We start from the raw sequence: 27,767 nt of genomic DNA, 5'->3' as shown, positions 1-27,767 counted from the left end.
GATATTATGGGTGCTCATGTGTGACATGCTGTCCTCTGGAGGCCTTTGTGTTTCCTTGTCATCTGTCAGTGAACATTTTTAGAGCAGATCAGAGGGAAGCAGGTCTTATAGTTGCTTTGGTTGACCTTCTGCTGCATGACTCCTCACCCTTTCAGGACAAGCTGGAGAGTGTGCTGGATGTGTCCCACCGGCAGATGGAGCAGTACCTGGACCAGCCGGCCCACGCCCACAAGATAGCCTACCAGCAGAGGCTTCTGCAGGAAGATCTGGTCTCCATCAGGGCCCAAATATCACGCCTCTCCACGGTATGGTATTAGCACAATATACTGTATGTATGCTCTTGGGAAATAGGGTGGTAATCAATCACAATACTTGTTAGGATATTTTACTAAAATCAACAGGTAAATCCAATGTATATGTCACACAATGGCGAATCTATGCACAATCTCAGAAGGGAGCAAGATAAAATGAAGTATATCATTTTATATATATATAATCTAAGTATAAAATGTGCTTAGATAAGTGCATATATGTGGGTTTGTATGCATACAGCTACACAGGTGCTTGTAATTAGTTTGTGCATAGCCTACATATAGATATCGCTATGAGGACACATTCATTTCTATACATGTATCTTGGTGTACTTAAAGACTGCTGTGTGTGTGTGTGTATATATACATATAAACTAAGACTTGGTGTGTGTGTGTGTGTGTGTGTGTGATGTAGGAGATGGCCCACGCCTGGGAGGAATACAACAGGCTGGAGAGATCAATGGAGCAGTTGAGGATGGCACTGCAGGCACACATGAACCACAGCGCCACCCCGCAGGTGAGACCTGGTACCGCAGCTCAGAGCAGGCTCACCTCTAATCTGTCAGCACCGGTTTGTCAGTTAGACATCTAGTTTTTCTCAAATTTATTTACTGTATCTGTGGCTTTTTAAACAGTCCCTATTTAGTTTGTTCCCAAATCCTCCATATAATTTGTAATTGTACATACAGTATAGACTTATTATTACAGACTTAATTATAGGCTACTTTTTTATTTATTTTTAATAAATTACCACATATGTGGCATTGAAAACCAAGTTGAACAAAACCAGAAATGAACAAATAACATGAATGGAGTCAAGCGTGTATGTGTCGAACTGCAGCAAGAGAAAACTGAGATGAAGCGCGAGCTGTGGAGAATCGAGGACGTGATGGGGGGGCTGAGTGCCAGCAAAGCCAACTACAGGATCACCATTGACTCTGTCCAGAACCCAGGTTGGTAACCACAGCAACTAACCCGGCAAATGCCACTGTTTTTAGAAAAACTGCAGTTTGTGTACAGTTGACATCAAAACGGGAAAAGGTGGAAAGAGGATTTCACATTAACGGAATATATAGGCTACTAGAGATTCTAAATACAGTTGGTGTTGTCCACATATCGTGTTATTTTGCAGTGTTGTAGGTAAAGCATTCTCTGCGGTTACACTCATCATTTTGTCTCAGTTTAGAAATCAGCTTCTAAAGATCAGATTTTGTGTGGAAAATGGCAATTGTGTAACTGGCAACATTCATTGAAAGTCTGTTTCTACATTTCTCAATTTCTGACTGTGAATACATTTATAAACTGCTTAAATTGAAAAGCTAAACCTCGATTTCTCTGTGTGTTCACACCCCCCAACAGAGAGGAAATTAGTGCCTTCGATGTCAGACCCGGCAGTGCCTTCTCATAGCGTGGAGGTCCAGCCTCCACCTCGCAGCTCCATCCCCAGCATCCTCTCCCATACTTTGCCTCACAGCACCGTGCCAAAGTGGGTGAGTGTTATCCTTCTGCTTAGAAATACTACACTACTTATACAGAGCCGAGGGTTCTTCATGTTCAGGAATTATTGCTGGATTTAGTCTGTTGTGTTTAAAAGTTCTACTTCTACTATATTAAATCCTTGTGCCTGGTTGCTGTCCAGGCAGAGGACACGGCCCCACCCAGGCCACCGCTGCCTCGGCTCTACGACTACGAGGAGACGCCCCCTGTTGTGCCGCCTCTCCCCAAAGAGGCCTCGGTCATCCGCCACACGTCAGTGCGTGGGCTGAAACGCCAATCAGATGAGAGGAAGAGGGACAGGGAGGGCGGGCAGTATGTTGTCAATGGAGACAGTAAGGTATGCTGTCCTTTAGTTTCCCAAAACCCATCTCCTTACTGTTGTCTTTGTGGGAATGAAGACTTGCAAATGCAGTTTGGGTGATTTTAATATTTCATTTCAAATTGAGATGTTCCCTAAATTGTTGTTTGGAGTAAGCAAGTCAAGTTTATTTTTATAGCACTTTTCACAGAGAGAAAATCTGTGTTTTACAATAAAATGAAATGCAATGAACAAAAGATAAAAAAGAACACAAAGTTAAACATAGATCATTAAATCAGACAGCCGTTTAAGCCCTTGTGATGCTGCGCACTGGAGTGTAAATGTGTGTGAATGTTTATCTGCTGAGCAGGTGGCACCTTGTACGGCAGCCTCGGTCACAGTGTGTGAATGGTGAATGGTTGCTGTACTATGTAAAAGTGCTTTGTATAGTCATTAAGACCAGAAACCTCTATGCAAATACAGTACATTTACATTTAAAAGGCTGTTCCAATAACAGTCTTCCACAGAATCAAAAGAATTTGCCAGAACGCCAAAAAACCAGCCAACGGTCTACACACTGTTTCTGTCTAACCTTCTCTGCTTTCAGACTGACTTGCGGTCCTACCTGAGTGAGCCAGAGCTGCCAGGACTGAGCCAACACAGCACCGGGTCTGACGCTGACTACCAGTATTTCCAGAGCAAAGGTATCTGACCGGTAACACGTACAATACATTTAACAGAAAATACAGACCCTTATCAGAGCATTTTTTACAGCTCGTGATTTCCAAGCAGAGCCTTACCAACTATCACTCTTGTATAACAGGTGGAAATTTCTAAGTTTCATATTTTTTAACTTCAGGAAAAAAATACTATGCATATTTATCATTTTGATCAAAGGTTTCTCAGACAAGTGCATTTGTGTTTGGAAAGACACTTTTTCATTAGAACTCCAATCTCTTTTAACTGGAAGATTCATCAGTTAAAGCTTGGAAAATGTAATAAAATGTTTTATCACAGACACAAGGAGCGTGCGAGCGAGCATCTGCGCGCACACGCGTAATATGGCAACGTACGTGTTACGTCAACCCGTTCTCACTCCTTCTTGGTCAGTGGCTCTCAGATACAAAGTCTGGAATCTGCAAAAAAGTTTTGATGATTGGTCAAAATTAGAACCAAAGTCAAGGTGATTGGTTGAATTTGTGTGAATTGGCGCAATTGTGAAATTCTGAAAGGCCTGAAACATTGCATAATACATTTTTTGCCTCACCTTAAATTCTTAAAAATTCTATATATTAACTCCTTATAGAGAATTCTTTTTTCTTTTTTGGTCATTGTGTTTTTATTGTTTGACCTAACTGCTTTTTTCACTTTGCAAATGAAATCAAACTTTTGCTGGTTCTCGTCTTGTTGTGCTCATTAAGGTCTGCCAGGCCCCTCCTCTCGACTGAACCAGTCCAACTCCATTTCCATCGCATCCTACGTCACCCTAAGGAGAGGCCCCGGGAGCGCCGCAGCCAAGGTGAGTCAAAGTAACATCTGCAGATACCTGCTATCAGCTGGAGAAATCCAGTGTACCTCAGTGTGGCTGTAGTTGGGAATTTTGTGTTAATCGTTTATTGGCAAGTCCAGGGTTTTAAATGTGAGGCTCGACCACACTGAAAGATCCTGAATAACATTCAACCCTAGGGACAACGTCCCCGGTGTTGTAGACAATACCCAAACTGTATAGCATGTTAGGTGTGTTCGCCTCAGTCTGTTCATTTTGAAATATGCAGAACAAATATTAGGGACAGGTAGCATTTGATATGCAAGTTGTAGACTTTGTGTGGCAGTGTGTGTTACAGTTAGTCTTTGTGTTTGTATCCAGGTAAATATGCCAATTTGTGTTTAAAATCTGTCACTTTCATTATTGCTTTTTTTTTTTCAATGTTCGTCTAAACTTGTCTTTCACTACACCATTTCACGGTCCATTTTCCTGTCTTTCATTCTCCTTTTAACTTTTGGTCTGCTTTTTCATCACTTGTTCTGTTCTGAACGCTGTCCCTCACTAAGCATCCATCCGCTCTCTCATTTCCATCCTGTCCTTGTTCCAATTCTCTCTTTCATATTTCTTCCGTCCCTCTCTCACCAGGAGAGACCCAAGAGTGCCTTGGAGCGTCTGTCCTCACCTACGGAAGCCCTGCAGCTCCCGAGCAGCCAGACTCGAGGGCGAATGACTGCGGAGGAGCAGCTGGAGCGGATGAAGCGCCACCAGAAGGCGCTAGTCCGCGAGCGCAAGAGGAACCTCAGCCAGGGCGAACGCTCCTGCGCGGGCCTCTCCACCTCCACGGTCACCACCCAGCGCTCCTCGTCCTCTTCCAGACTGCCCTCCAGCACCTCAGATCCTCCGGTCTCCGTACGTTACCCCCCACCCCCGCGCAGCGGCAGTAGACACAGGGAGCCTCACCTTCACCACCACTGCTGCTACGCCAGCCTCCAGCCCCCAGCCACACAATAACCTAGCAGGAATGCTAACCCACTCTCTGCCTTGTGTAACCAGTGGTCGTTGACTTTAGCACTAACAAGCTATAGGGCAGGACTATCTATGGCTGGCTAGCTAGCTTGGTTAATGCTTTAAGAACGGGCGACAAAATGAGCAAGGGCAATTAAGGGAATACTGGGCTAGTTTGTGGACTGGGACAGTTACTCCCTGTTTATGTTTTTAAAGGTACAAGGGTTAAGGTGACCCTTATTACCACTGCCCCATGGTGGGACCTCACTGACACAATTGTGAATGTAAATCACTGAGAAAAGGAGGGAATGGAAGGCATCACTCTGCCTTCCTTTCTCTGGTTTTTTATCACCAGAAAGTAGAGAGAAGAGTCCATTTATGTACATCTACATACCGTGTACTTGTACACTTTTATTTATTTACTGATGGATATTTTCAGTATACAGTTGTACAGTTATATTTTGTAGAAATTTGGTATATAGAGCATATAGAGGAGGGAGGGAGGGAGAGATGGGGGGGGATGTTAGAAAAAGAATTCAGGTTGATGAAATGAAGAAAGATGCAATGCTAGTGGCACAAATCATGCTCACACCTCCCAGCTTTTTTCTTTTCTTTAAATGAAAGCCAAGTGCCTTGTTTTGCTGACAAAGTTTTTGCCTTTGTCCCAAATGTACCTCCTTAATCAACATTATAATTAATGGTGGTTTGTTTAAAGCATGCGTCTCCACTTTAGAATCATTAAAACGAAGTGAGAGCTAGCTTTAAGGGGGCTTTGTCTGTGTAACAGCAGAATTCAGTCGGGAAACATGTGGGGACACTGCTGGTTTTAACCCCTAGAGGAATACTTTGACATTTAAACTAAATCTAGTTTTGCCCCTGGTTTCAGTATGGAATGTTAACATTGCTAACATGTCTGGGTGGACAAAGTGATCCAGTGACTAATTCAAAATGTCAAAGTCTTCCATTAATATAACATGACACAGTATAACTACCAGATTGCAACTATGACTACAGACTAACACACTCCTGACTGCTGTGAGATCTGCCTAATCAGACTACATTTCCCATAAATCATTGAACTCAAATTCCCCTGTAACAGTGAGCAATACCCAGTTTGTAATCCTCCACTAGGACGTCTCTCTTTGCAGTGCATATAACCATAAACGCCAGAGCAGATTTATTTTCTCTACTCCACCAGCATAGAACATGTTTACACCATTTTATATTTGAATTAACATCCTCATTAATATAGCCTTGTTTAATGTGCAGATGACATTTTTTTTAACATTCGACAGTGGTTGATTGCATTGCCACATTTAAAGTTGGGGAAAGAATCTGTACTCATCTGAGGACTTTTAAGTGGCCTATGCTGTGCTGATTTATGCATCATAAATATACAGGATAGGTTCAAGCAACAGGGCTGAAATGCAAGAAAAAGATTAAAAAATATGTATCAACAAGGAGCGGACAACGTTGTCATGGGAAAGTTTCTGTGGAAAGTAAGAAAAGGACAGTACAGTGGCCATTGTTGGACACCTTGTGTTCAAAAAGCTTTCAATGTGTCAATTTTTGATCTGAAAATAATGAAAAATAACAAAAATTCCCAGATACCAAGGTGAGTTCTTTAAATCTATTGTTTGATCAGACCAACAGATCTGTGTGCTTGTCATGTAGATTTTATTCTCTATGGCTTGGCTGTCCACTCCTTGTTTTCCAGACAAGTATTGATCTTGAAAGCTTTTCTGCCCCATTGCTTTTATCTTTCCACAGCTCGGTACAATATATCAGATCAAAGTGAAAAGAGTTATAGGAGGTTGCTCATTTGAAGAGTAGAAATAAAATAGATAACTTAGAGAAGTGAACTGCTAATCACTACCTAATTCTGTGTTATTGAGAAGCAACGCACAGCTCTTCCCTTTTCTTTTCTATCGTGTGGAGATTTGCACTCGACAATAAAGAGTTTCTTGCTTCTCAACCTCCTCCTGGCTGTGTTCTTCCTAATCTGTCGGGGCGTTTGATGAATCTGTCTCTGCATGGTTTTTGTTCTCTCTATCCTTTTGTGTGTGATTGATTCTCCTGAGCACAACAAAGCATGGGATGCAGTGTTTCCCAGAGCATGTGAACACGCCGGCAGATCAGACCGCGCTGCAGGCTACTGGAGTGGGAGGATGCATGCATGGCTTTGATGCTCCTTGGATGATTATTTACAAGTAACACACACACACACACGACAAAAAGTCAAATAAGTATTTTTGTAGATGCAAAAGTGCTGGTGTACATAAAAAAGAAGGATGTGGTACGTGTGTGTAATTACAGCTTCCAGACCCAGACTGATCATCAGTCTGGGTCTCCTCTGTGGCAAGGACACTAAACACGATCATTTCAAATGCCTGGACTAAACTTCTCGCTGTAATTATTCTTGGTTGCACAGACATGTTCAATGTTCAGTGTCTCCCTTTCAGATCAGTGTTTGCCTCCCTCTAGCTGAGGCACGCCTCACTGCAGAGACATTACACATTTTTGTACACCAAAATATATTAGACATTACCTCGGTAACCATAGGGGAGCGAGCCCCCTTTCATTTTACAACAACAACATTCCACCAACCAAAGATGTTCCATTTACTGTCATAGAAGACGTAGGACAACCAGTATTCAAATTATACTGATTTGACAAGCTGAACCTGTTAATTTAATTTCAGGATTTAATTTTAGTTGATTTTTAATACCTGATCAACTAATAGTTTTTGCTCTTCAAAAGGGCTTTAAAGGCTTTAGCTACATAGGCTGATGTAGCTCTAAGGTTGATACTTGGTGATTTAAAGTAATCAAGTAGATATTTTGCACACATTTCCCTGGATATTAGACACTGGTCGGGGGGTATTGTCTACATAAAGATCTGGTTATTTGTGGCAATAATATCAATGGCTCATAATCAATTTTCCTAATAATATTAAACCTCCAACAACTTGTACACGTGTCCTAAAACACTGCAGTTCTGTGATGAATTTACACTTTAAATGTACTTAAGACTGAAAGGATGGCAGCAAATCTGTTTTACCCAGCCGTCAGGCTAGCTGTAACCGTGACTCTGCTGTTTCTAGGTGTTTGACTGTCGGGAGGAGCGACTTGCTGCAGAGGGTCAGAGCGATGAAGGGTGGAATCAAGTGAAAGAAAGGAGGAGGATCCAATCAGATGAGTGGGTGACGCATACAGCCACACGCATACGAGAGGTGGATGTGGAGCCTCTCGACTTCGGCCTGGATATCAGCCGAGAGGTAGATCAGTCATGGAACATACGAGTGGCAGGGCAGCGGCAGGCGGTTCAGTGAGGACACAAAAAGATAGGAATCCTCTCTCCGCTCCACTGCTCTCATCAATCGGGTTAAATCAGTCTCTCTTGGACACCGTCCATGATCTTTCATAACATAAATGAATGGGTGGATGTGTGCATTATTCTCTCTTCTTCCAGTCCTCTTTGTTAGATCTTGTGATTACAGAACAGAACATAGAATATTTAGCTCTTTATGAAATTGGTTGCCTAAGTATATTTGCCTGTATTTCCAACATAAAAAAATATGTACAGTACGTAAGAATGTTCAGACTGAAGGGGGAAATCATGCCCCTCTGTCTGCTTGACGAGGCCTGAATCTCCGAACACAGGAATTACAACAGACTTGCATCAATTTTGGAAATCAGCAGACTGACTACCCGTCTGTCCAACATTGCAGCTGTCCAAACCGCAAAAAGTTCCCATCCCAGAGCGCTACGTTGAGTCTGAGCCCGATGAGCCTCCGAGTCCAGAGGAGCTGGAGGAACGCTCCCGCCGGGCCGAGCGCATCAAGAACCTCTTGGCCAAATCTAGGTAGGCCTCACTCAAACACTGAGACTGGAGTTGATACTGTTCCCGTGTTTGGTGTAGTATGCAAAGGGAAGATGTTTGAAGTTAAATATTCTGTTTATGCTCATAGAGACAAATGCACTGACATAACAGTGAGTTCAAATGTCTGCCATGGGTAAAGAATAATACATATCTACTGTATCCCAGGATGAAATAATGGCCTTAATGGTAATGCATGTTAGTGGGCTGTTCATGAATCTCTAGGTTTATAGTGTTTGTGTCTTTTCAACAGTTATCAGAACATACAGCCATCTGCACCTCTGGACTTCGGTGAGCTGGACTCGGCTCTACAGCAGCAGGAAAGGATCATGAATGTGTCCCACGCACTGGCCTCAGAGGCCTCACGCAAGAGCAAACTGGTCGCAGGTTAGTGTGCTCACACCTAAATCAACATGATGCATCCCCTAGCCCTTAAACTAAACATCAACCATCCCAGTGAAGGCTTTCTCTGAGCATTTATACTCCAATGAATGCTAACCTTTACCTTAAAGGCTAGTCAGCCCTAAAACAGCCTCTTTGTAGAACTGTCCTGTAAACCAGAAAGAGAGACAGACACTCTAAGATCGCTATCTGAGAGAGGCAACATGTGATTTGTCCCTGGTGTGCAGGAACTGAGTGGCTGCAGTGTCGGTGAGCTTGTCTGCTCCAGGTACCGGCCATTTCATTGGATTGCATGTTACTACATGCTGTTTTGTTCAAGAATGTGCAGAGATTGTTGACAAAGAGGACTACAACCCCTAAAAATCTGCTAGTTATTTAAAGAGTGTTATGCCCTAAACAATTTTCTGGTTTACCCAGATATTTTTTGGTCACATGTACATAACCTAAGTTTTAAACAAATGAATCTGTAAAAACAAAAGCTAACGAGTTGAAATTATATTTGCCCTTTGAACGTCTTGGGAGTTTCGCCATTTGTTTCAAGTCTCTGAAACACCTGTGTTGGTTTGTTTTGGGTGAAATGTGGAGGCTTTCTACTTGCAAGTGGCGTTTGGGTGAGTTGTGTGTTTCTGAAGGAGGAAAAAAAGTAACTTGATTTGATTCTTGCAGACCAAAACGCAAAGTGGTTTGTGCTGCTTCTAGTATTTCACAGCAGTACGGATCACATCAATCGAACACCTTTAAATTAGTTTATTTACTATTAAATACTATTTGAGACAGTTCTCCAGATTTCAGATTTTGCAACTTTAAACATTTTCTCTTGAGCAGTTTTTGCTTGTGAAATCTTTTGAAATTTAATTGAATCAACTCTGATGCAAATTTAATAAGTTGGTACCTGACAACAACTACTGATGTCTTCACTGTGTTTTCTCCTCAGCCAAAGCATCCGCAGAACACTGACCCACAGGAACAACCAGCAATACTGAATGTTTTTTTAAAGGAAAAGGATCTAACAATTTTTCAACTAACTGATTTGTAACAAAAAAACATTTTTATAACACTTATTTGGAGTTTTGATATGGAATCACATTCATGCTTCAGCACCTACACACCACAATAATTTATAACACAAGTGAATTGCTTCTTTTTTAATCTGCCATCAGCTGTTTGGTAGTTTGGTCTGTGTTTTAATGAGTGAATAAAATATTGAAATGAAAGCTAATGCCAACATACTTAAACACAGTAGGAATGTTTGACACAAGTCTTTTATTTATTACATTGTTTGGCTTGACATGCTTGTTGACATTTTCTACATTATCCTTGTTCTGCCAATCTACTAAAATGCATTACAAAGTATGATTAACGATTAAATGTTTAAGTACTTACAGAAAATAAATGTGTCAGTTACTTGGTGTCCATCCTTGAAGGTCAATTGTGTTTAATATATGATTACAATTTACACAATAAAATCATTGGTCATGAGCTTAATGACTACACACACAAACGATCCAATGCCATTCAGTTTACTCATTTGTAAATAGTGTTTGCTAGCTAAGTGGAAACAGCTAGCTACGTTCCTATACTTCTACATGCAGAGGACAACGCAGCCATTCAGACTGATGGAAAATAACATACAAGAGACTTTTTCATTAAGGTTTTTTATACTTTAACTACTTTACTGGATTTGTTCACATCAAGTTAATTTGTAGGCAGTTTAATTTGAAGATAATGCACTTCACTACAGTTAACGCGGGCTGTACTTTCTATACTTCCAAACTACGCGGCAACATTTCGCCTTTGTTCCCGCATGGAGAAAAAAAATTATTAACGTATTCTATCAAGATGAATAATCCAATTAATCAATTTCTGCCAAGGGTTAGGGTTAACTATGAACATACAAACATAACATAACAACATTAAACATACAAAAAAAAGGAGCCTTACCTGTTCCGACTGTCAAGACGAGGCCGTTTCTTCCGTGATGTCTGTCTGCAGGACCGGCGGCGGCGGACTCAAATACGTCAGATTCAGCCGTGTTGGTTAAAGGCGTATCTTCGGTTTAAAATGGGCACTGGTAGCCTTCCTCCAGCCTGGTTTGCTACCGTTGCTACGTTTTTGTTTAAGATGAAAATAAAATAATTTTAAAAAAGCAATTCTCATTATGGTCATTATTAGAACTACATATTCAGATTACCTGTCTGAATTCACTGGTTTCAATATTCTACATATTTTAGGCTACTACATGCAATATTTCCACACATTCATCCAAAATGACGTAGTGAAAACAAGATTTTCTGCAAATGTTCCAGTGGCGGTTCTGGGTTCAGACCTTTAGGGGGGCTCGGCCACTAATGAGAACGTGACATTGATACAGTGCCTTGCAAAAGTGTCACACCACCTCTGCACCAAGTCAGTAAAATACTCTGGATAACAATCAATATGTATTTATTATTATATCAGCGGGTAAATGCTAAATATTTAACATATGAAAACTAGAAAAGTCACTTTCTGGACTGCCATAACTGATACATTAAAAATACAAACTTTCCTTGATGGGGGTTCCAGGTGCACAGCGTCGGCAACGGCGACCCGGGGTATTTAACTGATTTCTGTGAACCTGGAATTGTTTGCCCTCTATCACTAACGGACAAGTTTGCCAACTCTTACTTGAGGCACTGAAAATGTATCATAATTTTGGGGGGCTAAAATGAGATTAAGGGCTTGAGACCCCCTAAAAAAGGTCTCAAGTCACCATGGTTACTAGAGAAAAAAAAAACTCAAGAATCCCATTGATCCAGCTAGGTGACATAACTGTTCAGAGCCTTGGGACAGAACTTCCTGGAAGCACTACTGGCCTCTAAAACAGCACCAGGTTGCGACAGGTGTGGCATGCCAAATCATGTCCAATTAATTAAATTAATCACAGGTGGCCTCCAAGCAAGGTGCAGAGACACGTCAGGAGAAGTGGGAGGGACCAGAGCTAAATGTCAATGGCACGTTCATGGACTTCGGAAAAGTCACCATTCAGGTTACTTCCTGTGGGAATCAGGTGGAAAACTCGGGCTAGATTTTGCTAACAGAGTTTCACAGTTGGTGACGAGTTGTTGACAGCTGACGTTTGATGTTTCTATAGTTCACTGAACATCTTTCAATGACAATAAACTGTTTATTGTGGACAAACGCCTCTGCCAAGAGACACACACAGACATGCCATGTTTTAAATTATTCATAATTAGGCCTATGTGTAAAAAGTAAATAAATAAAATAAACCTCATCCTTGTTCTTTCCCGTTGGTTATCCTGCAGATGACACAAACGCCTGTGGATGTGCCGTTTGTATGCTCGCATTAAAAAAACAGCAGCCAATCTTTGTTATTGTGGCCTCCGTGTTTTCACACACTAGGCTACTCCCAACAGTTGGTGGCAGTCATGCAACAAGTTGTAATGCCAGAAGAACGCCATGCATCCCGACCATGTGTGAACACTGGCAATTAGAAAAACAATGTAATCACGGGGGGGGAGGGGGGGGGTCCTCGATAGTCCCAGGTGGCTTGAACGCAGCACAAGTTTCATAGCAAAGGGTCTAAATACCTATGTCAATGTGACATCTCAGTTTTTTGTGTGTAAAATAAGGGAAAATTTGGCATAATGCCGCAACATGAAATGGGAAAGGTGACGGCATGTGAACACTGTATTTGCCGTCTGATTTTCTCAGCCCTTAATGACCATCACTGACAATCATTGGGCTAGTTTGGATGCCCTGCTGATGTTGCATTCCCATAGAATATATCAATGTACAGTTTCCAATAAACAATATCCAATGAAGGCTTCTAGAAGTCTGATTGTTGATTCACCCCATTTCATTTATAATAATTATCTAGGCAGTTTGCATTCCCTCTTCTGAACAAAAAAACGTTCTCTCTCAGCATAAGTAATTACTAACCAATAACAAACCTGAGTGATCAAAAAAACGTGTTTTGGACTTATTAGCAGTGTCGAAGCTGACTTCAGAGACTAAATCTGGAGCACATGATCTGCCTTTGCTTCTTGGGTTGAGAACATTTACATTCATGTATCTACAAGGATTCTTAATGCAGTCTTGCATAGAAACCACCTCCTTTGTCTGCGTGCCGCTGTAGTTTTAGTGTTAAGAACAGCAAACGGTAAACTGACACTTTCTTTTATTGGTTTTCAAACAAGAAAATGTACAATGTGTATACCGATCATGCTGAATGGCAAGCAATCCTGTTTCATCCGACATAATTTGCGGCAAATGCAGTGACTGTTAAAATGTTTTGAACAAAATAAAAAGAAGACTATCTCAATTTGATAAACCACCACTTAACCAAAAGCTGGCGTATTAGCCTGCAGACATAGTTCATTGACAACTTTGATCCACTCCAGGATGTCGCCCAATGATGAATACTTGAGTAGAGAACCCATTTCTACATAGTAAAAAGGACTACAATGATGGGTGATCGCCTACAGTAAACAAATGTCAAAATGTACAAATTTGAGATTACAAAAACGTGTACCTCCCTGCACATCCCCTCAGCCCTACGCTGACTTCACAAAGGCCGTTTCGGAGCCGGGTTGCGTTCGTCCTCACTACTGTCTGAGCTGGCCTCGTACTGGTCTGAGGTCTGCTCCTTTGGGCTGGCATCGCTGCCTTCGTCCTGCGTGTTTGCGGGTTCCTCTTCACTGGTGGACTCCTCTGGCTCTGTTGCTTTTGTCTGACTGTCCACTGGTGGGGAGGACAACAACTCTGGCTCTGGCTGTGGGTCAGGAACAAAAAGAGGATTTTTAAAAACATCAGGTTAGGTTAAAAACCTAAAGTGTAAAACACTATCCCTGGATTTTGGAAACTATTTCAGCATTGGGCTAAAGAACATTTACATTTTGGTAGTGATCCTAGTGAATTGGACCATTATAAAGTCTTTGAGAAACGTCTATGAAATTAAAAGAGAAAGTGATGTCACCTTGAGAATTTGTTCAGTGTTGGCAGAAGTTTGCCTTTTTGTTTTAGTAGTTCTAACACAAGAAACAACAAAAGTGCATGTGTGTATTTTGCCAGCTACACCCTGCTCTGCAAACAAAGCTCAACATTTTAAAAACACAAAAGACGAGAAGAGTGTGTTGCCACTAACTAGGTGAGACACAAAGAAAATTAAGAAGTGGAATTGAAGGAAGAATGTAATACTTTGGCTACATCATCATTACTGTCTTGCACCATCTAGAAGGAGAACACCTGGTTACATCCTTAAACTACCTTCTTTTTTCAGCTTTTCATTTTTTAAATGGTTTCTATCTTTTTAGTTTAACTGTCTTTGTGTATGACAGATTCTGCATAAATGAACTTACTTTGCATTACAGTATTTATTGTAACTGTATATTGTGTGTATATTGACTAGTAATGCTATATATATATATATATATATATATATATATATATATATATATACTGTATATATATATATATATATACTGTATATAGTTTCTCATGAAAAGTAAGGAGGCGCAGAAAGTTAGTTCTATAGCTGTAGGAGCCACATACTGTATGTTGTTTATGGTCTCATTTATATATTATATTATAGGTGGTGGGCCTGTTCATTGCGGTTGGAGCGGAAGTGATAACATGTTTGTTTGCTTTATCTATTTTTGGGGGTTTTGACGGAGAGGAGGTGAGGCTGGGAGCAAACACTTTCTGTTGACCACAGCTCTAACGCACAAAGTAATTATACATGTGGTAACTGCAGTACTAGTTGTATTTTATGTGTGGAGGAATTAATTATTCCAATACAATATTGAGCGTGTCACAGTGTGTGTGTTTATGCATCTCTCAGGGTCTAGTCCCTTGCGGCAGCACGTTGTTGAACTGATATATGATGTGATATGAGACTGAATATGTGATATGAGACTAGATATCGTCTTAGAGTTCGGATACCATGTTATCCTGGTTTGAAAGGCTGCATTACAGTAAAGTGTTGTCATTTTCTGAACTCAGACTGTTGTAACTTTTATTTTATTTGCCTCTTACCATTACATCTGCATTACTGAGGATTATTTCTCACTATTGTCATTGTGTTAAAATGTTTTGTGAAAGCACCAATTGTCAACCCTACAATATTGTTGCAATTTCAAAAGTTAGGTATACTGTGATATTTAATTTTCTCCATACTGCCTGTCTCTAGTTTTGAAACAATATTTCTGAGATTTTAAAAGAGAAGGAAACCACTGTATAGGAAGAGGTTCTGGTGAAATGAAAGTATAGTATATAATAAACTACAAGTCACAACTGTCAAACCAGTCCAAAACTGAATATTGTGTTCAACCCTGCATCTTCAAAACAGGCTGGATTCTGATATTACGAGGCTCGAAGGAAGACAAATTGATGGGTATTGTTTCACTATCAAACTACAGAAAAAAAAATCAGAGATGATTTTAAATGTATTTTGAAAATCTTGCTGTTGGTGGCCCCTGTTCCGGCCCTGAATGACCCCCTCACCTCGCTGAAACCCAGGCCACAGTGTCTCCGGTTCCGACCTGACAGCTTCCCGTCCATGCTCTGCTGGTACTGCATCTCTAGCTGCTCGTTCATCTGCCTATCTTCCTGCCCTGCAGAGGAGACACCAGTCACAGCAGGCACACCCAGCCACTTCAGGCCTATCCATGCATGGATAGATCTGAGTGGCGGATGCATCGCGGGGAAGCCAGGTTAATTGCATTGGGCATAAAAATGAAGCAGCATGGGTAAGTGGCAAAGGAACGGTAGTTTAGATAAGTCTTAAATTAGCAGAACAAATACATAATTTACAAATGCTAAATAAAGACGCTTACCACTGCGGAAGTGGGATGTTGACTTGTGGTCACCAATGACAAGGCGTCCGGTGGGTTCTTTCTGGAAAACAGAAACAATCCCATTACCTATCAGTTTAACTTTTGTAAAGGTTATAGAGGGACAATGCTAAGCTAAACGAGGCATATATGCTGTCTTTTATCTTTATCATATGCACTACAGGCCTATAATGAAGTGAACTGAAAGTATAGGGAAACAAAACAAACCTTGCTAGCACCCATCAGACGTAAAAACTTTTGCTTCCTTTCATTGCTTCCCAGGTCAGCTGATGCCCACTGGGTTGGCCCATCCTGTCGAGGCGAAACATGTTATCGTGTGGATTCATGCACTCGACAAGATCAGACTTCCATTAAACACATAACATGATGGTATGGATGATAATAATCACATCATTTAAACAATGACTAGAGGCTGTTTTCTAACCAATAGTGCAAGATGTTTCTTTCCCCTCTGAATGCTTATACAAATCGGGTGGAATGAGTGGCACCTTTGAAGCCAGAAGAATCGTTCCTGCAGTCTCTGAGGTACGTTTGATGATTTTTTTTTCTCAGAATTCTCTGTTGGGATTTTGTTGGTCTACGCTGATTGTTGGAGTGAGCCTTTTGTCTAAGTATTGCATATGCACACATTCAGGTTTGTAAAAATGACCGGAGAAAAAAACAACTAAAAATTCATAAAATAACTTAAATCACATAACTGTCAACTAGATTTGAAGTAATGTGACTACTTAGGGCCACATAACGTAATTCATTGGAGTTATGTCCTCTGTGTTCTGAAAGAGAAAATAAACAGCTTTTGTTCCACAAACACTGACATGATGTAGCCACACAAAGATATATATATATATATATATATATATATATATATATATATATATATATATATATATATATATATATATATATATATATATTTATTAATAGATAATTCCAACACAGAGAGTAGTTAAAGAAAAAAAAGGGGGGGGTGGTCACGTTTTCGATCCTGGAAATGTTAAAGGACCCACTCAACAACACATTAATGGTGATTTGGAGGATGTTTGGAGGATGATGTAACAGCATACATATATTTGTTCTTTTTTAGATGTTAGTGCCGCTGCCCATCATTTGCTTTAATGAAATTGATTTACAATTGAGAATAAAAACGTTAGTGGTAAATTAAAAAGGAAGATCCTGCTGTCAGTAACGTTAACCCCTTCGCCGGGTAAAACACCTCCAGTCAAGGGACCCTCCATTTTCAACAAAACATTGTCAAAAGATACTACAAATTTACCCAAGCCCCGTTTATCTAAATCCTATTTGATACAAAATAACACAATGCATGGTACGTTGTATCCAATAAAGTTTCAACTCCACCTACAAGGGCGAGTAAACTTCACCCGACAGCAAACAAAAACGTGTTCAGGTTTCACGAGACAGGTTTCCAATAATAGCGTTAGCAAACATGCTAACGTGGTGCTAACCTGGTCTAGCTAGCTAAGCATGCTATAGCTTTGACCTACTACGGGTTATGCCCAGTTTTTCTTAATTTACTCACGTCACTTGGAGACGCTGGTCGTTTTGATCCATGCCTGTTCTCTGGAGACGTCATTATGAACGAAAGCTTTAGTAAAAGTCAACAGAATATCATACCACCTAGCAAAGGCTAGCTGGATTTGTCAACAATCCAGTGTCGCCACTTCCGGTTCGTCCTTCTTCTTCGTTTACGTCGCTGTCGGTTACGGCGGATCTTTGCTGCCAGTCACCGGTGGATTGTGTTACTACACACTTAAAACAGATAACTGGTTAATCAAATGCACCAAGCGAGAAAATTAGTTAGCAAGACTGCCTGCCTGCCTGCCACTAACTTAATTAAATAGCAGATTGAACGACAGTAGCTAGTATTGAATTGATAGATAAGATACATTTAGATTTGGCTAGATCCAGGCAAAAGATGCAGATTTCTCAAGTGAGGCCAACACAATGAAACAATTGTGGTCACATCACGACGTCAAAGTGCAGAGATGTCCTTAGAAGTGTCGAAGGAAAACAGGTAAACTACTTCTAGCAAACCACAAACAAGGGGATTATATATGTTTTTTTTTTTAATTAATAGGAGTTAGCGTTTTAGTACGTTAGAGATGTCCTTGTTTCGTTCAGCAAGAAGGCTATATTTAAAAAAACAGACAATTGGCCTAATACAACTCTTAATTTGGCCAATGTTCGACTGTCCTTGTAAACGTCAAGAGGCAATTATGAGGGGGCTACAGGGAATTGAATCATCTGTGATTTTAAACACAATGACCATCTCTGAAGCAATTAAAGATGTTTGTGATGGAACTATCCATGTGTTTTCTCAAAGGCTAGATTGAGTTTGGTTTTAGAGGAATGCACATTATTGCAACTAAATACCTCAACTGAGGATCTTCTTCCCTACTACGTCTCAATGGCGGATCCAATTGCCTGCATGGCACCATCATTTCAATTTGGAGCATAATTAAATCAGATCTCACGGCTGGATGTGTTGCTTTTCTACAGCCTATTCTCATTTAATTTCATTTATCTATTTCCAAAAGCTTTCACTTTGAGGGGTCATGGACTTGCACAGTGTAATATGAACCCTCTATTGGATGACCTGCATTCAAACCGCCAAAAGGTGGCGTAAGAGTAATAGAGAAACAGCCCAGAGGCGCTCACACCTCCGACAGGACACTAACGTTACATTTCTGCACCACACCATCATCGAGATATTAAACGAGACGTGTTGGGGACTTGTAATCCCATTTAATAAGATACACACGTTGTATATACTTAATAAAAGTGAGCCCAGACACATTCATTTAATATTTTCAGTAAACTGACTTTTTTTTTCCTGAGCAAAATGAAGAACAATCCAACTTTTAAGACTTTACAACATCAGGTGTCCTTCAGCTAAGACGCGTCAGGACATTTTCAACCAGGGGAGATTTAGGCTCCTTTTCCATCACAGACTAGATCTTAAATTGTATTCCCAACATGTGTTGTTGTGTTTCAAACTATAAACGACCATTAATGAGACGTTTCCCAATTACATATGCAAAATATTAGCACAAAGAAAAACTTGTTTTAAATTTGGCCTTGTTGCTTAAACTGTCCATAAATACGCTATTTTGTTCATTAACATGCGTTTTTCAATTCTTCTGGAACAGAAAATGTTGGTAAGAAAAATGTGGCCACAGTCAAATAAGAGCAACAAAAGTATTTAATTTAATTTATTCAATTTTTGTTCATAGTGGTCGCCAAGAGCAGGTGATCACTAGGCTACGCGCACGCACATACACACACACACACACACACACACACACACACACACACACATACACACACATACACACAAGCACGCACACACACACACACACACACACACACACACACACACACACACACACGCGCGCGTGCGTGTAGCCTAAAGAGAAAGGGAGGCAGATGAGTGCTAAAGTTAAAATGAGGAATAGGAACCTAATCAAATGTAAACTGGTTTACATTAATGAACAAAACACTTGAAGAAAGTGACGGAGACCGACAGACTGAGAGAGAGAGTGAGGGAGAGCGAAGGAGGGAGAGAGAGAGAGAGAGAGAGAGAGAGGAGGGGTTATCCTGCCTCTGCCTCTTCCCCCGACACTGCCCCACACTCTCACTTAACCTCCACATAGTGCCGGACGGGAAATAACTTCAAACACTTTTTTTTTTTAAAAGATCTTCCTCATTCTCACTTCTGACGACGACGCCCAGGTGTTTTCTTCTACTTTGTGATCCTCCACGGAGAACAAACAGAGGAGTTACCAAAGTCCCAGACACGCTCCAGCGATGGTGACTTTACGCACGGCATTGGAAGGCTGTTTGAACTGAGTGCTCTTGTTTTAGTGTCAACGCTGAAACTCGTTACCATCGCCCCATAACAATCCTCCAGTTTAACCAGGAACACGCAGCGAATGCCGAATAAGTGAATCCAGGTAAGAGAAGTCCTGTTGCGTCAGTGTGGACCGGCTCGTGCTCTCTGGGCTGCTTGTTTTGAACGTCTGTGCGCACTCTGCTTATCTCTGCTCACAACAAACAGCGATGACAGCAGCACATTCACTTTCTGCATCACTGTCTTTAAACCTGAAGTTGAGCCGTGATTAGACTCGCTCGACCCTACATAACCTCCAAAACTAACTCACAGAACACTTCTTACTTTATTTAATTTCTTTCATTTCACTCATTTAAAAAAAAAAAAAGAGTATTAAGGTGTTGTGGATAAACAACCACACTATTCTTATCACTTATTCAAAATGACAACAATTCTAAAAAATATCAAGGTAACTTTTATTATTATTATTATTATTATTATTTAACATTAAAGTGACAAAGTTCATGGTAAAACAATAACCAATTATAATAACCGCTATAACAAGTTGAATGTCAATTATTGTGTTATTGTTATGTGGTTTAGTTGTACTCTATGACACGAATACAGATTTTTAGAAGTATTAGGTTTCCCTTATGATATCCATTATTAAGCCTTTAATAAGCACACTAGAACCGTGAGGTTGTCAGATGGTTGTCACTTTGCACCACAGTCATCCACTGAGACTCATCTCAGAGCTGGCGATGATGAATTAAATCTATAACATTAAATCTGTGCTCATCCAAACCTCACAGAAAAAAGCAAAACTGTATGACTTCCAAAACATGTTAACCAATGTATGTCTTTCTTTTTTTACGAGAAGCTTTAAGGTGTTAGCTCCAAATTAAATATTCAAGATTAATTTCAGCCATATAAGATGCAACTCTATTTTGCAAGAAACGAAGAGGCTCCAACTTCAGTTTACGCACGTCCACTCCAGCCCTGCTGTCTTGCATGCTATTAACAGAAATGGTTCAGGGGTTCTGTAGCACCAGAACATGGTCCTGTGGGCTCAAAACACATTAAGAGACCTTTAAAAAAGAGTCCATGAAGCACCATGTGCAAAAAAAGCTTTGCATAAAATCGCTTGTAACAAATTGAAGACTTGTTAAGAGCTACTGAAGTTAGATTTTTTTTTTTTAAACTTTTACAATTTAGTTTGAAGAAATCTGAGGACTCCTAAAGTCATCCCCTTCAGACCCCCTGGAGTCTGAGGGATGATACTTTCAGTAGTTTCCTCTTCGGCCACACAGCGGTAGCCTTCTGTCCACAATCGTGAACGCTCTGCCGGACTGGCTGTGCGCGTCCCCGGCTCCACGGCACTTCTACAGACGCACATTGCGGATCGGTGGTGCCTTACGTTTCACATGTACTGGAATATAATAGAGATAAATATACTCTGGATGGAGAGAAAAAGTGGGGCGTCTTTAGGGCCAAAGTTAACTTTCCCTCCCGGAGGTCACAGGCGTCTGACCCTAGAAGAATGCGTGAGTCATAAATTAAAATAGACTCGGAGTCCTAACACAGATTCATTGGGAGACAATACCGAGGAAGAACAGGACAGTGTCCCAGCACGCCGAGAGAGTTGAGAAATTAATCTGTGAGTTTCTTTTTTTCCCCTTTTATTTCCAATGCGATCATTGTCTTTCTTCATGTTAGATCGTTAAAAGCGTGGGCCGTGCGTGTCAACGGGTGCTAAAAAAGTGTCAATTACACTTGCCAGTTGTGCAGCCTAATGGAGGGACAGCGCTTTTTTTGTCTGAAGTTATAACTTTGCGGGTGTGAACTTGAGCCATGCATGCAGGGACAGGTTTTTCTTGTCCTGAGTGAAGAGTCTGCAGCTCGGACAATCAGCCGGGTCTGTCTCCTGCATGTGTGAGGGTCAATTTACACCGAGTTCACAGTGTGGATGTGACAGAGGGTACAGGAGGACAAGGCGCACGACAACGGCCTGGAAAAGACTGATAGAGTCCCTTCAGGGTGTTCCCCCATATTAAGAGCCACACTACACCTCTCAGATAAGCCGCTGCTTGCATGCTGATAAGGAGCTTTTAGAGAAACAGAGCGAAAGAGAGATCACACGTGCTTGACAAAAAAAAAAAAAAGTCTGCAAACTGCTAAAAAGGAAACGCGCCATTGTTTCTGAGATTCGTGAAGCTTTATCTTAACCGCTTGTCATATTCGGAGTTTTGCGCAATTTCCCAGCATCAGCTCTAATTGTTTAACGCATCCACATGTTTGTTTGCACATCAAATCACTCCTCAATTCAGAGTTATAATTGCCCGGCTTGACAGAGCCTCCGGTTGCCAATTTGGACCTGCCCACACCCGCCTGCAGTAAATCACAATTTCCAACAAGTTGTGTAATTGTTTGGACCCTGGCAGAACAATTTATAGAGCAGCAACCCCCCTCTCTTGTAAGTGAGAGTGTCTGTCTGAAAAACAATCCGTGCGGAGGGGGGGTCGCCGAAGTTGATCTCCTATGGCATTTTGTTTTGAGCAGGTGCTGCGGGTTGAAGTTCCCTCATAAGGTAAAGTGGCATTAGAGTGTCCAAATGGCAGACTTATATATAGGCTGCCAATTCAGCACATATTGTTCCGGGCTGCATGGTTAAGCTCTCTCCGCTGTCTGAGGGAGACCTGCAGTTTTTTCTTTTCTTTTTCTCTTTCTTCTTCTGTGGGGATCCGCGCTGACAACTGGCGGACCAGGCTGAACACAGCGGCCGGTCACTGTGTGGTCCACTGGAGCCTGTCAGCAACATGACATCTCTGTCATGAACCATGCCCCTCGTTTCTGTGGCACATTTGAATGATTCCCCTCCTGTGATATAAAATAAATAATTTACAAGATGAAAATTGTTTAATTTGGTAAAATATCAGGTTACAATTTGTGAATAATATATTTTTTATTTTCATCATGTGCTCGGTTTATTTTCGGGACTGTTGCCTCACAGAAAAAGTTTTTAAATTCAATTTTCAGATTTTCGACACACACACACACACACACACACACACACACACACACACACACACACACACACACACACACACGCACACACACACACAGACACACACACACACAAAAACACAAAAACAAAGTGGGCTTATGTTCTTTTCCAGCATCAGCCCAGTTTAACTGTTCCAAAACTATCATTTAGTAAATATTCCACTCTGAAAATATCAATTTATTTTATTTGCTTCAATAATAAGCCCTATAAATGTACACCTCAGGATCTAATTCTTGTATTTAGAAATCCATCCGTCGTTTTTCTAATATGTTACATATATTAGGTGGATTCTGGGAGGCCTTTTCCTCTGTTGTGGCCCAGAGGGACTCTCAAGTGGCAGAGAGACGGCACAAGCAGCTGGAGAGACTGAAAAGAAAGAGATTTGACAACTGAGAGAGAGAGGTTGAGATGAAGAGATTGAAGAGAGGAGGTGGAGGAATGCTCTGAATTTTTATAGATTGGCACTGTGAGTTTGCCCTTTACAAGACATCGACAACACCCTGATATGCAAAAGGCGTCATAGCTAATTTCAATTTTAGGACGCGTCCTCGTTTCTTAACCCTTTAGCTTTACTGTTTTATTGAGCTGCGCGCCCATCTTCCATCTGACCATGGTGTTGCAAATTTAAATGTTTCCACATTTGCTTTTTTGAAGATCTTATTTACCTTCATTGGAAAAAAAAATGTTGCTCCATCATTTTGGAGTCCTAATTATTTGTTGTTAGGTTCTTTGAAAAAGACACCAGCCCCTAAATTGGACATGCGTTGTACAAACACAAATTAAACATTTAATCCTAAGTATTTCTCCCTCGGTCCTAAGTGCATATTAGCCAACCTATACTTATCTCTGGCTCAACGGCACACCCAAATTGCAGTGTTGTTGCTGAAAAAGAAAGGTTGAGGCCCCGGAGAGGACTTGATACATGCTGGCAGATGCCCATAAGTTTGTTAACCACAATCCAAGCTTAGGTGTGTGTGTGTGTGTGTGCATGAGACCACCCTTACATGCTTGCCCTTGTGCACAGTTAGGCGTGTATAATACAAAAGAATTTCTCTGTTTCTCTTGTGATGTGTCCTTGTCATGTTTATCTATGCACCTTCATGTATGTATTTGTTGTGTGTGTGTGTAAGTGTGTGTGCCCTGCTGGGTGGGCATACTTCTCTGTGGATCCCTCCTCTGTTCTCCACCACCGCATAACCTTGGAAACAGCTTCCTCATTTTCCCCCCAGAGCGGAGAATAACGAGGGGCCGTGTTTATTCTCCTCTCTCGTCTCTTTCAATAGCGGGGCTAACCTTTCCTCTCTGCCGCTGATCCTCCAGCACCTGCTTCCCACCATCTAATATCAAAACTCCGAATAAGACCTTACCTGACATACTGTACAAGCCCCTAAGGACAATGGCATTCCCCCCACACAGACACACACTCGCTCTTCCTTCCTCTTCATTTCACATCTTAACACACAGTATTTAGGCGACATCTTTGTTCAGCATCCTGGCCGTGTCCTCGTCATGTTCAGGGCTGCTCATATTTTTGGGCGTTCTGATCCACAGAGCAGTTCAAGTCAATAAAGTTCATCCTCTTCCTCTGCTCTTTTCTCTCTCTGGCTTATATTTCTTTAGGCATCAGGGTGCGCGTCACCGTTGTCTGACAACTGCAACATGGACAATGGCTATTATGTACCTGCAAATGGTTGACTAACATTATAAATCTATGGTTTAAACAAGAGGCTTTGACAAATGACTGCTGCAGTGTTAACACAGTCACAAACCTGGCTTTCCGCCTGGAGAGAAAATAACAAGGGGTGGCTTGTGTAAATCCGCACTGAACTGAAGTCACTTCTTTCATAGATTGTGATTATCAGCTACGAATGTTGCTTTTTTTTCTTCTGGTTTCCTGCTTGTTTTGCCATTTGTGAACAACTTGGCATGGCAAACTGCAGCATCATTCTCTCGGCTCTCTCACTTTTTCTCAAGTGGAAAAACTCACCATGACACTCTCCAGCAGCACATCGCACAGGGCCGCTGTCTCTCTGGGTTGTTGAAAATCTTCTCTGCAAATGTAGGAACGCCGTAAATGAAGTAACGTGAAATAATTCCTGGAATGCGCTGAACAAAACCAGCTAGTCATATATGGACATAATAATGCTTAAGTACTCTTGGGAAGTCTGGTCGAGGCTTGTTCCTGCATCCTGAGAGGTCATTTTGACTTTTGACTTGTAAAGAAAAACTAAATGAGGAGCAGCAAAATGACTTTATTTTGTATTTGGTCGATCAGTATTTCAAGCTCTTAGTAAACATTTTCAGATGGATCCAACGCACTGAACTGTCCCAAAAAGATGTTTACTTTTTAGAATTGGACACAGAAATTATATGGTTTTAAATTAGTTTACCAAAATGATACTATAAAAAAGTGTCTTTTGTGGTGGAATAAAGAGTTAATGTGCTTTATGGAACTGAACCCAGTTATGTAGAAGACGAGTGAGTGCAAAGACTGAAATGGAGAAAAGGTCAAACAAGGACTTACTTTATTAAAAACAGTTGTGCACTATTTCATTTCCAAAGGTAAACATTCATGGAAAAAAACAACACCCAGTTTAACTGATAGGTTGAAAAGTCAAATGAAGGCTCCGTGTCTAAAACAAAAAATAATATTAAGATAGAACGTACTTGGTTTTGCGAAATGTTGACATAATTCTCTCGATCTAAATGCTGAATGGTGACCTCAGACAAATTATTTTCCCCCAAAGGAAAAAAAGATTTTAGATTCTCGGATGTTGCTTGCAAAATAGATTAACCTGACAAGTTATTGTTCATTGCTGCTCATGGAAATCTCATCATTGTAACTTATTATTTTCCTTTGAGAAAGCCGAATCATAGTAAAAAAAGAACACATAATTCAGACTGTTTCTTTTTCTCTGTTGCACTTGACGGACGTCTCAGCTTGGCCAGGAGCAGCAGCCAGAACTAAAAGGAGTCCTGGAAAAGTGTCCACCATAGTTGAATTTTATTACGTGGACATCAATTGCAAAATAAAAGCATTGTGGCCAGGCTTTTTGCTCTCAGCCAATCAAATCGCAGAGCTTTAGCATTTATAAACAAGACCATAATAGGGTGACCAGGTGACTGACATCGGTGCTCAAGTGGCTCTTTATCTTTCAGTCAGTGGATGTGGCCTTGGACAGCAGCAGATGCTTCGGCAATTACAATGCTCATGATGATTTTACAGAAAGAGGAGTCACATGTGAGCATGTCTGTTTGTCCAGGAGCTTGTAGAGCTTTAGTCTTTTTTTCCTCTTTCCACTTCTGTCTCTCCCTGTTTTGTTTTTTTCACTGTCTTTTAATACAGATGTGTTTGTCGGGTTTTGTATGCACAAATGTTTTTTCTTACAAAATGATTCTCTATTCTATATTCTAATTAGTCGGTATCGACGACGTTTCATTTCCGGGATTCTTCAGGTCCCACTGGAATTTTCGCCAGATTTTCCTTGTTTCCGACCGGATGTCCATTACCTTCCTCTTTCTTTGTGTTTTTAAGGACATTCATGAGGACCATGATTAACTGCTCCTCAGATCTCTGCAGGGTGAATCCAGACAGCTAGCCATCTGTTCAATCTGAGTTCTCTGTTGTGACTATAACAACTTTCTTTTTTACTATTTTTTGGGCATTTTCAGTCTTAATTTAGAGATGGTGTAAAGAGCCACAGGTTGGAGTCGAACCCTGGTCCGCTGCATCGAGGAGTAACCCCCCCCACATATTGGCGCCCGCTCTACCAACTTAGCTATCTGGGCACCCGACTAAAACATCTTTTGAACGTACACATGCTCCAAAACAAGCACCTTCCAGAGGCTATTTTGCTGCAGCACTGTTGCTCCGTCCGTTGCTTAGCACCGCCCATGACGTTTGCAATTGGTTTAAAGAAATGCCAATAAACCAGAGCACGTTTTTTTTCTCCCATCCTGGAATGCTGTGTTGACTAGGCAGGCCCTCCTCCACAGCTCTGTAAAAGAAGGTCTGTTAATGTGAGACTATATTCTATTATATCAGTAAATGTCCTAAGATGACTCACAGCTTCAATAACAACCTTTGTATGCTTAACAATGCAGGCAGCCAGTAGGGGACAGTGGGTGTCATTAGCAAATATCTCCTGGGTTGTTCTGTCCTGCCTAACAACCTGATGGGTGGGGATGCATCTATAAGTGCCTGAATGTTTTGACAATTGGAGGCAAGTGTTTGAAGATACATTTACTCTTCTTTTGTGAGATTCAAAAAACAAATTGTTATGAACCATAAACCCCACGCCTCCAGCACTCCCTTGCAGGTTAAAACAAACAGAAGAAATTATTTGCCTTTGGATGAAGCATCTTATTACTGTTGCACGAATCACTCTCGGGCGCTATGCTTGTGAATTTGTTCCCCATTTCTCACTTTAATCTGCAGTTGACAAATGTTTTGAACACAAGTTGTTTCCCAGAGCCACAGTAGCACAACACGACAGACTTTTTCAAGGATGGGAAAGATAAAAAGTGTTTGTTGGGAGGAAAAGACCTCCTGCTGCTCCAAAACACGCACACATACACAACACATGTCATGAGCCGAACGCACACGTAGCTTTTTTAGCTCCAAATTTACAAAAGGGAACTTTACGCTGCCTTCTTTTGTAGTTGACTCAGTTAATTGATATTGGTGCATTGTGTAAACAAGGTTAGATGTGTAATTTGAAGTATTTGGAAGATATAACAGCCTGGGTACAAAAGGAGTCTGTGTAGCCTTCACAATGATAATTGTCTGGGGGACAAGTAATTATGTTTTGTTTGATGTAAGAATGCAAGCACAATGGTGAACAAAAACATACCAAGGTACCATTTAAAGGGGTACTCCAGCAATTAAGGATTGTCAGCTAATTAGAATTAAAAAAGTTAGGGGACTTGTAAGGGACAGATTACAAAACAACTTGCCTGAATTGAAGCAGCTGAATCTCAGATATTCGGATGTTGCAAGTACGTGAACTCAAATGTCAACCCCTGGCCCAGCTGGCACACACATCCAGAATGTTAGGGCTGGGATGAAATCATTTTTGTTTATTACGATTTTAGAGGAATGGAGAATTGTCAGTATTGAGTATTGAG

General features: G+C 41.0%; 3 protein-coding genes and 1 long non-coding RNA gene across 12 annotated transcripts in view; 3 read left to right on the top strand and 1 right to left on the bottom strand.

Moving 5' to 3' along the window:
- Positions 1 to 10,117, top strand: part of LOC117949250 (pleckstrin homology domain-containing family A member 7-like) — a 128,737-nt gene extending 118,620 nt beyond the window's left edge. For 4 of the 5 annotated variants that reach the window (XM_034879347.1, XM_034879349.1, XM_034879350.1 and 1 more), the window contains 12 exons: positions 156 to 305; positions 727 to 828; positions 1,153 to 1,264; positions 1,671 to 1,801; positions 1,951 to 2,145; positions 2,714 to 2,810; positions 3,528 to 3,625; positions 4,238 to 4,501; positions 7,701 to 7,874; positions 8,328 to 8,461; positions 8,730 to 8,863; positions 9,106 to 9,146. In XM_034879347.1, coding sequence (XP_034735238.1) covers positions 156 to 305; positions 727 to 828; positions 1,153 to 1,264; positions 1,671 to 1,801; positions 1,951 to 2,145; positions 2,714 to 2,810; positions 3,528 to 3,625; positions 4,238 to 4,501; positions 7,701 to 7,874; positions 8,328 to 8,461; positions 8,730 to 8,863; positions 9,106 to 9,131 — 1,617 coding nt within the window. In that variant the 3' untranslated portion in view covers positions 9,132 to 9,146. Of the gene's footprint in view, positions 1 to 155; positions 306 to 726; positions 829 to 1,152; positions 1,265 to 1,670; positions 1,802 to 1,950; positions 2,146 to 2,713; positions 2,811 to 3,527; positions 3,626 to 4,237; positions 4,502 to 7,700; positions 7,875 to 8,327; positions 8,462 to 8,729; positions 8,864 to 9,105; positions 9,147 to 9,812 lie in introns of those variants that run through there. The other variant, XM_034879348.1, reaches the window with a different exon arrangement.
- Positions 6,201 to 7,181, top strand: LOC117949256. The gene is made up of 3 exons (XR_004657656.1): positions 6,201 to 6,212; positions 6,400 to 6,410; positions 6,845 to 7,181. It is a non-coding gene; the product is annotated as an uncharacterized LOC117949256 (long non-coding RNA).
- Positions 10,118 to 13,036: 2,919 nt separating the features above from the next.
- Positions 13,037 to 17,498, bottom strand: c8h11orf58 (chromosome 8 C11orf58 homolog). Its single transcript, XM_034878654.1, has 5 exons — positions 17,267 to 17,498; positions 15,937 to 16,020; positions 15,712 to 15,772; positions 15,380 to 15,489; positions 13,037 to 13,649 (listed from the first exon to the last, which is right to left on the bottom strand). The coding sequence occupies exons 1-5, from the start codon at positions 17,318 to 17,320 to the stop codon at positions 13,443 to 13,445; spliced, it is 516 nt and encodes a 171-aa protein (XP_034734545.1). The 5' UTR covers positions 17,321 to 17,498; the 3' UTR covers positions 13,037 to 13,442.
- A 1,844-nt stretch (positions 17,499 to 19,342) lies between these two features.
- The window catches only part of LOC117948794 (transcription factor SOX-6-like), a 112,179-nt gene continuing 103,754 nt past the window's right edge, over positions 19,343 to 27,767 (top strand). For 2 of the 5 annotated variants that reach the window (XM_034878652.1, XM_034878651.1), the window contains exon 1: positions 19,343 to 19,700. The gene's annotated coding sequence lies outside the window, so the exon portion shown is untranslated. Of the gene's footprint in view, positions 19,701 to 20,981; positions 21,234 to 27,767 lie in introns of those variants that run through there. The other 3 variants (XM_034878647.1, XM_034878649.1, XM_034878648.1) reach the window with 2 other exon arrangements.

This window comes from Etheostoma cragini, chromosome 8 (assembly GCF_013103735.1).
Source record: "Etheostoma cragini isolate CJK2018 chromosome 8, CSU_Ecrag_1.0, whole genome shotgun sequence".
Taxonomy (NCBI): Eukaryota; Metazoa; Chordata; class Actinopteri; order Perciformes; family Percidae; genus Etheostoma; species Etheostoma cragini.
This window is presented reverse-complemented; position numbering and strand designations above follow the sequence as displayed.